The sequence below is a fragment of the Hemibagrus wyckioides genome, linkage group LG17, assembly GCF_019097595.1.
Source record: "Hemibagrus wyckioides isolate EC202008001 linkage group LG17, SWU_Hwy_1.0, whole genome shotgun sequence".
Lineage (NCBI taxonomy): Eukaryota > Metazoa > Chordata > Actinopteri > Siluriformes > Bagridae > Hemibagrus > Hemibagrus wyckioides.
This window is the reverse complement of record NC_080726.1, coordinates 18,243,062-18,259,611: the sequence shown is the minus strand read 5'-3', so window position 1 is coordinate 18,259,611 and position 16,550 is coordinate 18,243,062. Positions and strand designations below refer to the sequence as shown.

The window sequence follows — 16,550 nt, the reverse complement described above, 5'->3', positions numbered from 1 at the left end:
TTTACATATTTTTGTACAGTTTACACTGTACATCTTATTTAACTGTGAATAGTTAATATTGTAATTATTTTTTTTATACCTGAATCTTGTACTTTTATTCTTTCAATATGGAAAAAATAGAAAATTAAACTTTTAAATTAAATTAAACATTTAATTAAATTTAAATTAAAATGTTTCTTTTTTTACATAAAATTTCATCAGAAACACCTTCAACAGGACCATACAAATCAATAATATAAAGTGAATGTAGCTTCTTTGTGGTCTACAGAGCAAAAAGAAACAGAACATTGATCCACGCTGCGTCCAAAATGTCATTTTTTCCAATAAATATTAAATAAACATCTCTTTAAAGCACGGCACCATAACAATTACGGAAGTCAGGATTAGAAGGGGGGGAAAGGTTTCAGGTAGTCATTTTAAGTTTTAGAAATCAGTGCCTTTTCCTCTGCATGTCTTTCATGAACAGTTTTTATTCATTTTGACATTCACGTGACACCACAGATACTTAGTATAATTATAATTAATAATAAATGAAGTGTACAGGCTACAATTTGAGACAGATCTGTTTGCAAAACATCGTGTACGTGATCCTTATAGTAAAAAAAAAAAAAAAAAAAATCGTATAGCAGTGAAATGGAAAACGAACAGACGCAACACACAAACCGAGTCAAGTGGCTGAGAGTTTATTTTCTGCACATGAAAAACTTCAAAAGTGAAACTGAATCAAACAATAGAAAAAGCACGAGGACAAACATTTAAAAACAATAGATGAAAAAGGAAAAAGTACAATTTATACAAATACAGGTTAAGTGAGAAGTCAGTGGTGCGAGTTTCAACTCAGCTCCACTTTTTTCAGCCAAACGGACAAAACAGAAGCATTTAAAAATGCACAAAGGGAACGAAAGAAAGCAAAAAACCCAGAAAATCAATGAAAATACAACAATATTCTACACATTCTGAATATATACAGCTCTGTGGTAATAACTGTACTGGAATAATCAAAATAGTGTGAGCCTGTTCACCAAACATGGCATTATTCATTACCTAATAAAAAAATCATCTCATAATTTAAAGCTGCTATAAATGTAGAGATGTGCCCATAATCAGGTTTACGATGTACCACGAGACAACACGGAGAATATGCTGGAAGACACGATGGTCAAAGAGCTGCATATGTAAGCAGCGAGGTCAGTTCCTTCCTTTGGACACAGGATAAAAACAGCAGTGGATAAGGCATTAGACTGTAATGACAGAAAGAAAGGAAAGTAAAAAAAAAAAAAATAAATGTAGTGAAGACATCACTTTGGTCTCTGCAAAACACACTCAACACACAGAGTAAAAAATCCAGGTAATGAGATGAGAGCAGTAAGTGCCATGAAGTTCCTCTGATTCAATATAAAGAAAATTATACAAGAAGTATTTTAAAAAAAAATCCACAACCAAACATTCAGGATTTAAACAAACAAACAAAAAAATCCTGTCATTGCTTCTATTGCACAATGTTTAGAGGACGAGGAAGAGCACAGTCTCACATCTTCATCCTGAACTTCATCAACTGTGAGAGAGAGAGAGAGAGATATTAAGAAAGTGTTTTACAGGACTAAAATGAATCCAGCTCCCCGTGTGAATCTGGTACACACACCATTTGTTCTCTCTAGCAAGAGACTGTTTGCTTGTGGGCATGGCCTGGAAAGCTTTTTTTTTTATTTATCAGAATGTCTCTTGCTAGTGAGAGTGTTAAGTCAGACACCGTCATGTGGAGTTCTTGATTAAGACACCAAGTAGTTCCAGTGCTTTCCATTTCACCGTCCCCGTGACGACAACATACAAGAAACTAACAGCATGAACACAGCATTACCTGTTTAATCAGAGCAAACCGCCAAAGCCTGGGTTCTGTTCAGGACACAGACAGCTCAGATTTAGTGTGAAAAAAAAAATCACACTAATAGTGCTGTAAGAACACACACACACACTCACGCCTGCGCGCACCTGCACGCCTGCTCCTGCACGCACGCGCGCGCGCACACTCCTGCACGCACACTCCTGCACGCACACTCCTGCACGCACGCGCGCGCACACTCCTGCACGCACGCGCGCGCACACTCCTGCACGCACGCGCGCGCACACTCCTGCACGCGCACACTCCTGCACGCGCACACTCCTGCACGCGCACACTCCTGCACGCGCACACTCCTGCACGCGCACACTCCTGCACGCGCACACTCCTGCACGCGCACACTCCTGCACGCGCACACTCCTGCACGCGCACACTCCTGCACGCGCACACTCCTGCACGCGCACACTCCTGCACGCGCACACTCCTGCACGCACACTCCTGCACGCACACTCCTGCACGCGCACACTCCTGCACGCGCACACTCCTGCACGCGCACACTCCTGCACGCACACTCCTGCACGCACACTCCTGCACGCACACACTCCTGCACGCACGCGCGCACACACTCCTGCACGCACGCGCGCACACACTCCTGCACGCACGCGCGCACACACTCCTGCACGCACGCGCGCACACACTCCTGCACGCACGCACACACACACACTCCTGCACGCACGCACACACACACACTCCTGCACGCACGCACACACACACACTCCTGCACGCATGCACACACACTCCTGCACGCATGCACACACACTCCTGCACGCATGCACACACACACTCCTGCACGCATGCACACACACACACTCCTGCACGCACGCGCACACACACTCCTGCACGCACACACTCCTGCACGCATGCACACACACACTCCTGCACGCATGCGCACACACACTCCTGCACGCATGCACACACACACATGCTCCCGCACCTTACGACGAACACCAACACTCCTTTCCTCTTCATGAATGAATGAGTTAACAAGCAGAATCCTTGAAGTCGGACTTCAAAGTAAAGATCATCAATAAGGTCCACACTCTAAAAGCTGTGATGTTTGACCCACCACACGTACCTTCTTTGCACTGCTGGGGATCTTCGGTGACTTTGTGCTGGCCGTGCGTGGGGATTTGCGGAGTTTGTTGATGCCACGCTGCAGCCTGCTGTCACCACGACCGGCTTTTTTAGGAGTATTATCGATCACGAACGCCATGGACTGCCTCCGATCAGCCTACACACACACAAAATAAAAGTGAGTGTCTGAAAATGCTCAAAATGTGTTCCAGAGTATGAAAACGGTGCTGCGTGAATAAAAGCACACAGGAAGACGGAGGACAGGGACATGCATGGACAGGAAGTTGTACCGGAGAGGGTGCAATGTTCTGCGAGTTGGCAGATCGAAGGTTCCTCCCTTTAGGAGTTCGAGGGAAGCAGCTGACTAACTTCTTCGCCTGAAGAGAAAAAAATGTTAATAATTAAAATGAATTAATAATTTTATATACATTTATATTTATAATTTAACGCATCTATTGAACTGTGGAGAGGATGTAATGTCGTGAGTGGCCTCACCTCGGGTGTGTCCGAGTCTTGAATTTGCCCTGCGGGCCGTTTAGCAGCCAGTGGGCTGCGTGTGGATCGAACTTCCCGAGCTTTGGAGACCTGGGGTGCACGCTGTGAGGGGGCATGGCTTTGAGTGGGCGGAGCAGGTGGAGCTAGGGAGAGACGGTGAGTACCGACAGAGTCCTTGAGCTGGGATGGAATCATGGAAGCACGGCGAATGGTCTCATTAGGGTCACCGGTACGAACATCCTCATCAGTCACAGGCAGGTGCGAGAAACCCAGACTGGCCTGCGGGACAGAACCACACAACATTAATGACATTTATTGTTAGCTAGCATAAGTGATCCAGCTAACTATTGCTTTCACAGCTCACTCGTTTCTGTATAAAGCTTCTTTTTTTTTTTTATATATAAAGCTAGTTGTGTTTGTACCCTGGCCTCCAGCGGGTAGCTGCTCTTCAGGTGAGGTAAACAGTATTTATTCCGTGACTGCAGCTCCGCAATTCTCATCCAGTCATCAGATAAGTGGTCTGGCTCGTACTCGGATCCTACACAGAATGCGCTTGTGGCTACAGACAGATGGAGAACAAGTTTGTATGAATTATATAAGGAATCATTCAAAGATGGATCATTAAGACAGAGAGAAGGAAAGAAAGCTAGTCAGACACAAAGAAACAGATAGAAACACAACAGAAGGAGACAAGAGAGACAGACAAATATCTGTACAGGCAAACAAAAATAGAGACAAACAGAAAAACAGAAAGAATAGACACGATGAGAGAAATTAAAAGAAAGACAGACAGACAGACTAATAGAAGGGTACAAAGACAGAAAGACAGAATGAGAGCAATAAAGATAAACAGATGAACAATTAGAAAATGAGACAAATAGAAAGAACGATTGACATAAATATGGTTGTGTTTTACTCACCTCGTGGAGGAACGCTGACGTGTGCATTGCTACGGCGATACCCAGGAAGGCTGAGAAGTTTACTGGGATCCTCGAAGATCTCTGCAGACACGGGGCGAGATTTGTGTGAGGCCAGATTGGGCTGTGACTGGGCAGAGTGCAGGCTGAAGAAAGACTCGTCTGCGTCTGCCGCACCACTGAGAGGAGTTTTCTACACAGAGCAAAAAAAAAAAAAAAATCATCCAAACAATGTAGCTTCGTAGCTGTTATGATATAAATGGCACTAATCTGTTCTATGATGGAGACAAAAATCACCAAACAAAGCCGGTATCAGCATTCTATGCAGTGAGGAAGACATTAAACACACTGTATTATTGCTATAAAATTTCCTTGAGCCGCACCTTGGTCATAGTGATGTTGATGACCTGTGTGGTGCGTCGCCTCCGGGCTGAGGCGCTCAGCTTCCTCGCTGAATCCAGAGTTAGCTCTCCGAGTGACGTGATGCTGCTTTCTAGCTTGTGATCCTGGGATGCACCTTCACGTTTCTTGACCCTTGGCATCATGGGAGTGAAGTACAGGGTCTCTAGTGAGCCTTCACCTTGAGCGCGCCGTTTTGCTGCTAATCGCTCGGAACTTCGGACCAAAGGAGTACTGGACTCACCAGGTACTGACTGTTTACTGCTTAGAGAAAGGAGGTGAGAATGAGATTCCAGAAGTCATGTTGACTTCATCATTACATCCATTTATTTGTGCCCTCCCAACCCCCCACATCCGAGTCAAAAGTCTTTGGGGCCATCGGGAAATGTTGGCTGGACGAGCTAACCATGTACACAATTTCACCTGGAATTACTTAGAGATAAACCATCTTCATGAAAGAAATGAGGAAGTTACCCATCAGCATTCAGAGAATCATCCAGGTCGAGGTCCAGACTGTCTGAGCTGCCACTCTGAGGATTTCTGTGATTTTCACTGGGAATTACTCTGTGTTTCACCTGGACACTTTGACCTCCCTGCTTCCTCTGTTCTCTTAACTGACGATCTGCATAATTCAACTACAACACATACAAAAAAAAAAAAACACATGGCCTCTTTGATGACATGACATGATGAAACCATTTCTTGCAATGTACTCCACTAGTCTTCATTACTGAGATGGTTAAAGTTAAAACTTTGCTAAATGCAAATTACAATGGCTAGAAAACCTTTGGCAATCCCAAAACAGCTGGAATGAATTTACCAACCTGAGTCTCCAGGCTCTTTATTTGTACCATCAAACTCTTCTCTGATGCCTTGATATTCTCCAGTTCCATGGAGACCAGCTTGAGCTCAGCCTTCAAGGCCTTTGCCTCACTCTCGCTGCTTTCCAAAGCAGACTGAAGGCTCTGACGTGCTTCCTGTTCCTCCAGAAGTTGCTGCTTTTTACCGTTGTAATGAGTTTTCGCCTTTTCAACCTGTAGGGAACAGGAAAAGCAAAGAAAGGGGTGATCCTCTGAACTTCAAGAACTTCACCTGGTACAACTTTGTCATACAAGAAAAAGAAAGATGATACCAACCTGTACTTTGTAGTGCTCCACCGTTTCAGTCTTCACCTTGAGTTGCTCCTGTAGTTCCTGGTTTTGCTTCTCTTTCTTTTGAAGAGACTCTTTCAAAGCCCGGAACGATTCAGTCCGTCCTTTCAGCTTCGCCTCCAACTCTGCTCCGAGTCTCTGGGAGGCGTCACACTCCCTCTGAAGTGACTGGTAAACTGAAGACAAGTGCTCCTTTTCTTTTGTCAATGTCTTCACTTCTTGCTGCAAGCCACTATGTAAGTCATCCAGAGCCTCCTGTTGTGCCTTTCTCTCAGCCTGGAGGGTGGTAGTAAGGACATCTTTCTCCTTTGCCAAGGCTTCCAGCTGCTGAAGGTATTCCTCAATCTCTTGTTTTTGCTTGAGGCGCAGCTCAGAAACTGTGTCCTCCAAGACTTTGTTAGCCTGACAGACATCTTGCTTCTGCTTCTCAGACTCCTGATACTGATCTTGAAGCAGACTCAGCTCAGACTCTCTCCCAGATGCAAGCTTACAGGCTTCTTCAACCTGGACTTGAAGGTGAGCAACCTTTGCCTCCAATTCAGCTCTTAGAGCCTTCTCAGATTCTTCAGCACTGAGCCTTGAAGCTTCTTGCTGCTTTACTTCCAAGTGAAGATTTTGTATCTCAATCTCTTTTTCATCAGTAAGTGATGAAAATTCTTTAATCTTTACCTGCAGTTCTTTGACTTGATTTTCAAGCTCGATTTCTCGCTGTTGAGCGACTTCTTTGACAGAGACAAGTTCTGCTCCCACCTTCTGGGCTGCTTCAAGGTCTTCAAGAAGGGTCTGGTTCACTGAGGCAAGATGAATCTTCTCATTCTTTAAAGTCTCCAAATCTTTTTGGAATTTGTCTTGGCTCTCTTGCAGTTCAGTCCTGAGGGTATTTAACTTCTCCTGTTGTCCTGTTTTCTCAGCATGGAGGTTCTGGTTGACTACGGCAAGCTGTTCCTTCTCATTCCTCAAAGTTTCCAGATCTTTTTCGTATTTATTTTTGCCTTCTTGCAGATCAGCCTTGAGGGCATTCAGCTCTTGCCCTTGCCCAGTTTTCACTGCCTGCAAGTTCTGGCACTCACTCTGGAGGTTCTGGTTCACTAGGGCAAGCTGTTCCTTCTCGTTCCTCAAGGTTTCCAGCTTATTTTCATATTTATATTTGCTTTCTTGCAGGTCAGCCTTGAGGGCATTCAACTCCTGCTGTTGCCTTGTTTTTTCTACCTGTAGGTTCTCACACTCACTCTGGAGGGTCTGGTTCACAGAACAGAGATGTTCCTGTTCTTTCTTCAAAGTTTCTAGCTCTTGACTGTACCTATCTTGGACATTCTGCAGGTCTACTTTGAGAGCATTTAGTGTCTCCTGCTGTTCCTTGTTGTCTAGTTTCAAGGCTTGGCACTCAGTTTGGAGGGACTGGTTCACTGAAGAGAACTGATCTTTCTCGTTCGTTAAGATCTCCAGATCTTTTTCGTATTTATCTTTGTTTTCTTGCAAGTCAACCTTGAGGGCATTTAACTCCTCCTCTTGCCTAGTTTTCTCTGCCTGCAAGGTTTGGCACTCATTCTGGAGGGACTGGGTCACTGAAGAGAGATGTTCCTTCTCGTTCTTTACTGATTCTATTTCCTGCTGATACTCCTTTTGTGTGTTCTGGAGGTCAGCCTTTAGGACATTTAATTCCTCCAGCTTTATCTTATTCTCTGTCTGTAAGTCCTGACACTCAGCCTCAAGGGACTGATTCACTGAGGTGAGATGGTCCTTCTCTTTCTTCAAGGTTCCTAACTCTTGCTGGTATCCCTCTTGGGCATTTTGTAGATCCACCTTTAGTGCATTTAGTATCTCCTGTTGTTTTTGGTTCTCTGCCTGCAAGGTCTGACACTCAGTCTGAAGGGACTGGTTCACTGTGGAAAGATGTTCCTGTTCCTTCTTCAGTGTTTGTACCTCTTGCTGAAACCCATTTTGTGTGTTCTGGAGGTCAGCCTTTAGAGTGTCCATGGCCTTATGTTGATTGTTGTTCTCTGCCTGCAAGTTCTGACAGTCAATCTGGAGAGACTGCTTTACTGAGGAGAGATGTTCATTCTCTTTTTTCATGATGTCTAAATCTTTCTGATATTCCTCTTGGGTTTTCTGAAGATCAGCCTTCAGAGTATTCAGAGCCTCCTGCTGTCCCTTGTTCTCAGTCTGCAAGCTCTGACATTTATCCTGGAGATGCTCCTTCTCCTTCTTCAGAGCTTCTAGAGATCTCTCAAATCCATCTTGTGTGCTTTGCAGGTCAGCCTTAAATGCATTTAATGTCTCCTGTTGCTCCTTGCTCTCTGCCTGCAAGGCCTGGCATTTACTCTGGAGAGATTCGTTCATCAAACACAGGTGTTCCTTCTCCTTTTTCAAGGTCTCCAAATCTTGCTGGTACCTATCCACATCTTGCTTCTGCTTACAGCTAAGCTCATTCACTGTTCTCTCTAAAGCTTCCTTGGCTTGACAAGCTTCACTAGCAAGGGTATCTTTCTGTTGGTACCTGAGCTCCATTTGTTTCAGCTTTTCTTCTGTTGACTCCAAAAGTTCATTTTTAGCTGCAGTCTGATTCTTGGCAGATTCAAGCTGCCCCTTCAAGTCTACAACGTTCTCGAGTTCTTTCTGAAGAGCTTCCTCAGATTTTTGAAGGAGTTTCTGGTTGTAGTCTTCCTGTTCTTTCATCTTTTCACAAAGAGAACCAAGCTGTATTTCTCTCTCAGAAGCAAGACTGGCAAGTTCCTGAACTCTAGCTTGAAGTTCAGTTACCTCTCTTTGAAGCTCTTTACGTTGAGTCTCCTCAAGTTCCTGAGCTTTTGCTCTGAGGTTCTCTTGATGCTGAACCTCCTCTTGAAGCCTGAGTAATTCAATTTGCCTTTCTGTAGCTAGTGTTGTGGCCTCTGCTAGTTTATTCTGAAGCTGAGCAAAGTCTTCCTCCAGAGATTTGTTTTGTGCTGCTAAAACAGAAACCTCCCGTTCTTTTTGGAGTGCAACATCCTGTTGGCGAGACATTTCTTCTTTGAGGGAATTAATCTCATTGAATGACTCCTCCAACTTCTTCAAATGTCCATCAATCTCCTGCTGTAGCTGTGTAACCTCCAGCCTTAAAGTCTGTTCCTGGACTTCATGGGCCTCTTTTGAAGTCTTGAAACTAACTTCCAAGGTAGCAGCTCTCTGCCTTTCGATGGAAAGCTCTTCCTTTAAATCCTTTAACTGCTGGGCAAGATCTTCCAGAGATTTTACTTTCTCTGAGATAAGTTTCTCAGCTTCGGCAAGTTGCAACTTCAGTTCTGCGATAGCAAGCCTCTGCTTTTCAACTTCCTTCTGGTGAAGGTCACGCATTTCACTGGACTTTTCCTCCAGAGACTGAAGGCTGACCTTAAGGGACTGGATCTCTCCTTCCCTGTGTTCAAGCTCCACCTTGAAGTGTTGAACTTCCCTGTCTTTGAAGGCTACATCCTGACTCAGTTGTTGTGAAAGTCCTTCTACCTCCAAGAGCTGCCTTTGCAGATTGTCTGCCTTATTTTTAAGGTGGTCTAGTTCCTGTTGTTGTGTGCAGAGTTCTCCATCTTTAGAAATGATTTTTTCTTTCAGCACTGACAGATCAGATTCACTTTGCTTCAACGACTCAACAGTTCCCTCAATCTTACACTGCAAGTCTGATATTTTGCTTTGATTATCTGTAATAATTTGCTGCAGTTCTATCTCCCTCTCCTCTTTGGCCTTGTTTACTAGAGCCAGTTGTGACTGGCCTCGATCCCGCTCCTCTACTAAACTTGCTTTAAGGTCTACTCCTTCTTGGGTTAACCTCTCAATACAGGATTCGGCTTCAAGTTTCTGATGCTTCATTTTGCGAAGTTCTTGGCTCAGAGTCTCTAGCTCAGCAAACATCTCATGAGCTTTTTGCTCCTGTTTTTGAAACTTTTCCTCCATCATAGCTTTCTGCTGCTCATTTGCTATAAAAAGTTCATCACCTCTTTTTCTCTCTGCATCGATCTCAGTTTGTAGATTTGCAATGGTATCATCCAAAGCAGAGATTCTGGCTCGGAGAGAGGTGTTCTCCTCTACCACTTTTTGATGGTCTGCCAATTTTTTTTCGTATTCCACAAGCGAAATTTGGGCATTTTGCAAATCAGCCCTGACAGCATTAAGAACTTCCTGCTGTGTTGCATTTTCTGCCTCCATATTTTGGCACTTGGATTGCAGCATATTAACCATATCCTCCAAGGAGGTGACCTTAGCCTCCAGCATTCCACGTTGCTGGCGCAGTTCGGCAGATGTAGCAATCTCTTCCGTTAGTTGAACTTCTAGCCGTTGAAGATGAGCCAGATCAGTTTCCAAAGCTGCTATCTGGGAGGTGAGAGCTTCTTGTGTGGTCCTTGAGGCTTGTTCCTGAGCATCCTTCTCTGCTTGTATATTGTTTATTGACTGCTGAAGATCTGAAATGCGTCCCTCCAAGCGCAGGGTTTCCTTTTCAAAAGAGCGTCTCTCTTCCACTAAAAGTGTTTCGACTGACATTTTCTCCTTCTCAAGAAGGGAAATGGTTTCTTCGAGTTGGGAAAGCTTTAGAGTCAAGTCTGTGAGTTCCTGCTTCAGTTTCTCCCGCTGAACAGGTAAGGATTTTAAAAGAAAGAAAGGAAGACAATAAGGAAAACATGTCTTACAGAAAGAACATGAAAGATATTACTGTTTGGTGATGTCTTGAGGAGTGAAGCCAACACTGGGTCATCAGAAGCAGGGAGAATAAAAATCTCTTAAATTCAACATAGTGCTGGCTGATATATTTAAAAATACTACATTAAACAAGTCTTGCAGATCTTATGGAGTTTGGGTTAAAAATTATACCTTGTATAGGGTATAATGAAAATGTAAAGTTCACCTACTTCTACAATCGGTCCCAGGACTTCACCTTTCTCTTGGGGTTGCTGGGAGAGTTTGGCGAGTTCATCCTCCAAAACAGAGATCTTTCCTTGTAAAATCTGAATTTGCTCAGAAAGACATTCCTGAGCGACGAGACGAAAACAGCCAGAAGACGACATCAGGATGGACAGAGGAGAAAGGTAAGAACATAATTATGTTAGTCAGAAATAAACAACTGATGTTTAGTCAGTTTATTATAAAGTACCAATATTCACTTGCACCATATACTCCAATATTCTACATGTTCATTAAAAATACGCCAATACTTAGTTGGCATGTTGCATAATTTGAACACTATTTCAATAAGATATGACCAATACGTTGTTGTTGTTTTTTTTTTACCACCACAGTACTGTATTCTGATAAACGGCTTTAAATCTCCCATTTTCACACTTTGCTCTATTTTCTTATGGCAGCATCATGAAAACTAAGGAAGGAACCTCATGAATATAAAACAAATAAAAAGCAGGCACCCTGTCGGTGATGGCCTGGCTTAGCTCTCTCTGCAGCAAGTCCCTCCTGTTCCCCCACTCCATCTGGGAGGACTTGTGGGCTTCTGTTAGTTTAGCGACTTCCTCCTCTGCCCTTGCAAGCTGGGAGAAGGCGTTCCTCACCTGGGGAGAGTAATAAAGGAGAAAGGATCAGTGTTATAAAGACTCATCACAAAGCTTTTGGGAAGAAAATGAGAAGCAGTATTACATGGGGAAGGGTGGGGAAACCATACCTGTGCGGCAAGAGAGCCGTTCTCCTCCATCAGCTCGTCAATCCGTCTCTCTTTCTGGCTGTTGTCTGTTTTAAGGTCTCGACACTGCTTCAAGACCTCGTGTACCCGTGTCAGGAGTCTGAAACGGAGATGAATAAACACAAACATGCCTAAATGTGATATTTGCAGCATGGCCAGGAAGTAAAATAACCATGATGAGCTCCTCTCTGAAATGCCTCCCTTTTTTATTCAGACAAGTTCAGATGGCTAGAATAAGAGTTATACAGTACTTACCCTTCATTCTTCTGCTGCAGCTCAGTCATTGTAGCTTTGTGCTCCTTGTCCATCTCCTCCTGATCCCTCTGCAAGCGCTGTAGCCTGTGCTGAAGCTGACTGATCTGCCCCTCTGTAGAAGAGAGAGACTGAAGATGAACATTTCTAGACAGTAGTCATTTTGCTGGTTCAGCTTTCTCAACTTCCTCATAGCAGATACCTTTCTCTGAGAGGAGAGTGATGCGCTCAGACAGCTCTCGTTCTAGCTCGTCTCGCACGTCTCCTTCGCGCGCCAACTCTTTACGCAACTGCTTCACCTGCACCTGAGGTGTGCTCATCAACTCCTGGAGAGGAGAGCTAACACATACACAGAACAATAAACGTGGATGAACACATCCTGGGCTGATATCAGTAAAGAATTACTGTAGACACACAAGCTGAAAGATGCATTACTTAAGATCTGTCGGGCAATACGATAAAGTTATAGATGGGCAGAGTGAGCGGCTAGCACAGCTGTCTCAACACACAGTTACACACATGTTCGAGGCTGAACATTACCTGACAAATGAGCTGGAGGCCACTGTGTCCAGCTCCACAAAGTTGACGAGCAGAGGGCGTGCCCGGGGAAAAATGGGTGAGCCGTCCTCGCTGATAGAGGACATACTGCTCACAGAAGAGGTCTGGATCAGCGCTGAAAGAGACGACCAGACATGTCACTATGACCTGGTAGACCTACAGTACAGTCACACTAAGATATTTAAACTTGGACCATTCTACATCTTTTAATTCTTTAGGAAAACTTACAGCTTGTGGAGAGAAGTTTGTCCAGGCCTGCGCGCAGAGACAGACCGCTGGTTCCTTGCTCAACATAACGCAACATGGTCGCCATCTGCAGCTGAGAGAAAGAGAGATTTGCTGATTAAAGTGAAACATGATGTTCTATCATGAAAAGACTTGAACACACGCTCACTGGGTCATCATTTCTTCCAAACACAAACCCGGATTCCAGTTTCTGTTCTTCTGCATCACATTCTTTTGATTCCCCTCAGCACAAAAAACACACACTTTATGACCACTGCTGCTTTTTAACTAGATTCTATTAGTTGTTTGGTTTGAATTACAGAATTTGAGATTGGAGTCTCTCTCCCCGCTATCAAGGACATTTACACCACACGCTGGATCCGCAAAGCCAACAGCATTGTGGATGACCCCACACACCCCTCACACACACACTCCACCCTCTTGCCATCTGGAAAGAGGTACTGAAGCATTCGGGCCCTCACAAACGGACTGTGTAGCAGTTTCTTTCCTCAAGCCATCAGGCTCCTCAACACCCAGGACTGAACTGTACTGAACTCACACACACACACAGAGACGCACTCAACTGTCACTCATTGTGTCCTGTACTGTTTTGTTCTGTATTGTCTGTTTGCACTGTCTTTTGTTTTGCACTAAGTTGTACTTCATACGACTAGGACAACTTGCTTTTAGTTCTTAGCTCTTATGTTTTGTAGCTCTATGATGTTTTATGTAGCACCAGGGTCCTGGAGAAACGTTTACCGCGTCAGCTATATATGGTTGAAACGACAATAAAAGCTTCTTGATGTGACTAATGCTAACACACACAGACATCTTTTAATCGTTACCTCAGTTTCATAGTCCACTTTGGGCACGAGACTGTTGTTAACGAGTCCGTAGTAGCACAGGAGCAGCACAACCTAGAAAAACACACACAAAATATTAGTTATCCTCATTTAAGTATATACACTATACAAAAACTGCAAGCTTTATATTCTAAAGAGAAACGAAATTTCTTAAAACATTGAGGCTATCTCAGTCTGAACATGTTTCTCAATCAGTTTATCTGCTCATATGATGGTTTAATCCTCCCACAGCAATGAGAAGATGCTGATGTCACTGAAACCAGCTGCTTATAAAGGGATCTTGAGCTTGCCACTGAACTGTCCTGATACTCTTAAGCGCACGCCCACCTTGATGAGCTCCATCTCCAGCATCCTTCCCTTGGCCAGCGTGAGAATGACACACTCTTCCACATGACACACATCTGCGGGAGGAGAAGACGACATGAACATGCGTCAGCTCAGAACTCTGTATGAATACAATGCTGGAAGCTGGAATGCAGAACTTACTGTGGAGGAAGTCAGAGACGATTGACAGCCTTTCTGCTTGAGGCAAATGCACAGGAGTCTGACTGGGCTCCTCCCCTTTCCTACAACAACCAATCAGTGAACAGGAGCTCATAGAAATGTACCATGAATAGCAAATATATACAGCAAATCTATTGATGCACTTCCGGCAAGGCTTAATTATACTAATATACTTAAATTGTAAATACTGCTGTTTCTTTTTAAGAGAACTCACAGTTTATAGACGAGTTTGAGCAGCAGGATTCCGTCCTGCAGGTGTGTGATTCGCTGCAACGGTTCATCCAGCTGCAGGCCGTTGATCTGAAATAAACATTTCACCGTATCACACTGCGTATTAGGAACGAGGTATGATGATAGAAATAGTAGGGAAAATGATAAAGCAAACCTACCCACACCAGAAGCGCCTCTTCCTTGGCTGGATGCAGTGCCATCACTGTCTGGAATGATGAGACAATTAAATAATTAACACACCTGCCTCACAAAAGCTCCGCCCACTGCTGCCTCCACACTTCTTGTTGCAATGGCACTAAACTGGCTCCTGATGTCTAAAATGTCTCTCAAGAGAGTTGAAAATCATACAGAGTAAACCTGGCTACAGATCTCTGCAACAAAATTGATCCTTATCTCTCTCTGGACAATCAAACAAAGCTGTCACTGAAATAAAAGTTGTAAAAACATTGTGGCCATTTTGAATTCGACATTCCACTCAAGCTTCAGTAAACCAAATGTTAAACAAACAAGCCGATTTTCTTGATTACGTTCAGCATTTAAATGGTTTTAGAATACCATTGATTATCTAACTTTACCTAAGGAAGGGGTGATATATTTTTATACATGTGTTTGAATGGATTTTGAGTGAATCTTTGTGATTACTGAAGCACATAGTATTAGGCTACTGTGGTGTAAGCAATGCTTAAAAACTATAAATACACCAATAACACATTTTTCAGAAAAAAAAAAGCATGAGTACCATCCATTTTCTATACCTGCTTTATTCCTAATTAGTCAAGGGGATCTGCTGGAGTCTATCCCAGTACACATTGGGTGAAAGGCAGGGGTACACACTGGACAGGTCACCAGTCCATCACAGGGCCACACATATAGACAGACAACCACACACACACTCCTATGGGCAATTTAGAATTACCAGTCAACCTAATGTACCGGGAGGAAACCCATGCAGGCTAGGGGAGAACATGAAAACTACACACAGAAAGGCCCCTGAACCCGGGATTCGAACCCAAGACCTTCTTGCTGTGAGGCAACCGTGCTGCCCAGCATGAGTACCAATACACTTTTTTTTTCCTTTTTTTTTTTTTAAGTACTCACTGGTACAGATATTGATACCAAAATTAAATGAACTGTCTAGCATTAACCTGGGGAATTGCCAGAGTTGGTCCCAAAATACAGGCCAATATAACAAGGCCAATAGCAGACAGCCATGTTATTATAATAAGTACATATACACAATAATATCAGTCTTTTACTCACTAAAGCTGTTCTTGTGATACAGCTAAGAGTGTAAACTATCATATAATAGTATATTATAGTATGGATATAAACAGTAGTTAATTCTTTGAACTCTGAGGGCTGAAATGTTTGTAACACAGAGGAAGAAACCTTAGTGCGCATTTACACACAGCTTTACGGTTTATTTAGTTCTCATTAATAGACGTTAAGCTTTTAAATCATATGACATAGGCATTTTTTACAGAGCATGTTGTATATTCTACTTTGCACCTAACCCAATGTGCCAAATAATATACAACAATGCGTTAGCGACAATAATTAATAAAATGTGACCTTAAACTTTTTTGAACTTAAAAAAAACAAACACGTTAGGCTTTTCCTCCATGCGCTTGCTGATTACCTTAAAACACAGTATATAGGCACAAAGTTTTTTTAACCTCGATATTTCTCGCTATCGAGTTAGATTTTTAATACTTATTAGTCAAAACTGTTCTTTTTTTGCCTGAACAAACGTTACAGTTGCCGATTTTATCGAGTCGCCTACTACTAACATGAACTACTCAGTTAGTTTACCTCGTAAACAAACTAGTTTGCAAAATAGCCTTAACAAACGTTCAGTTTCACCCTGGTACTTTTAAAACAATCCCACATACACATACAAAGTTGTACTAATACATAATACAATAGCATTTCAAATAAACCATCCATAACTCACCTTCTTACTCCAGAAAGCTTTACAAACTGGACATTAGTTCTTATTGTTTGAATGTAATTTAGCCTGTTTCCCCTGATAACTGTTCTCATACACGAATTTTCAAACCGTGGCGCTCGCCTAGCTGGAGTTTTTTGAGCTGCGACCGACTGATCTGATTGGATGTCTCGAAGTGTGACGTCACTGAACAGTTGGTGGTTCATTTGTTTGGTTAAAGACAAAAAGAGCCAATGAGGACTCGAGGTCGCGTTGATGCCGGAAGTGAATTCACGAACATTCATTAATTAATTTATTTATTTTTCCGATTATACTTTATATGTATAATATTTTTATAAATAATTTCGAGCAATTTATTCTACATTCAGGATTCTTCTACTACA

General features: G+C 43.2%; 1 protein-coding gene across 3 annotated transcripts; it reads right to left on the bottom strand.

Annotated features, from left to right (window-relative positions):
- Positions 1–667: 667 nt before the first annotated feature.
- Positions 668–16,328, bottom strand: numa1 (nuclear mitotic apparatus protein 1). 3 transcript variants are annotated; one of them, XM_058413861.1, is made up of 23 exons: positions 16,174–16,328; positions 14,378–14,425; positions 14,203–14,288; positions 13,971–14,050; positions 13,812–13,885; positions 13,467–13,538; positions 12,625–12,715; positions 12,379–12,511; positions 12,041–12,177; positions 11,842–11,953; positions 11,569–11,686; positions 11,318–11,458; positions 10,808–10,927; positions 5,919–10,529; positions 5,607–5,816; positions 5,257–5,417; positions 4,767–5,046; positions 4,387–4,576; positions 3,889–4,025; positions 3,467–3,745; positions 3,262–3,348; positions 2,973–3,128; positions 668–1,555 (listed from the first exon to the last, which is right to left on the bottom strand). In XM_058413861.1, exons 2-23 carry the CDS (start codon positions 14,417–14,419, stop codon positions 1,529–1,531), a joined length of 7,344 nt encoding a protein of 2,447 aa, XP_058269844.1. In that variant the 5' UTR covers positions 14,420–14,425; positions 16,174–16,328; the 3' UTR covers positions 668–1,528. The 3 variants fall into 3 exon arrangements, with proteins under 3 accessions (XP_058269844.1, XP_058269846.1, XP_058269845.1); XM_058413863.1 differs by having other exon boundaries at positions 4,767–5,043; XM_058413862.1 differs by lacking the exon at positions 668–1,555 and adding an exon at positions 1,563–1,893.
- Between the last annotated feature and the right edge of the window lie 222 nt (positions 16,329–16,550).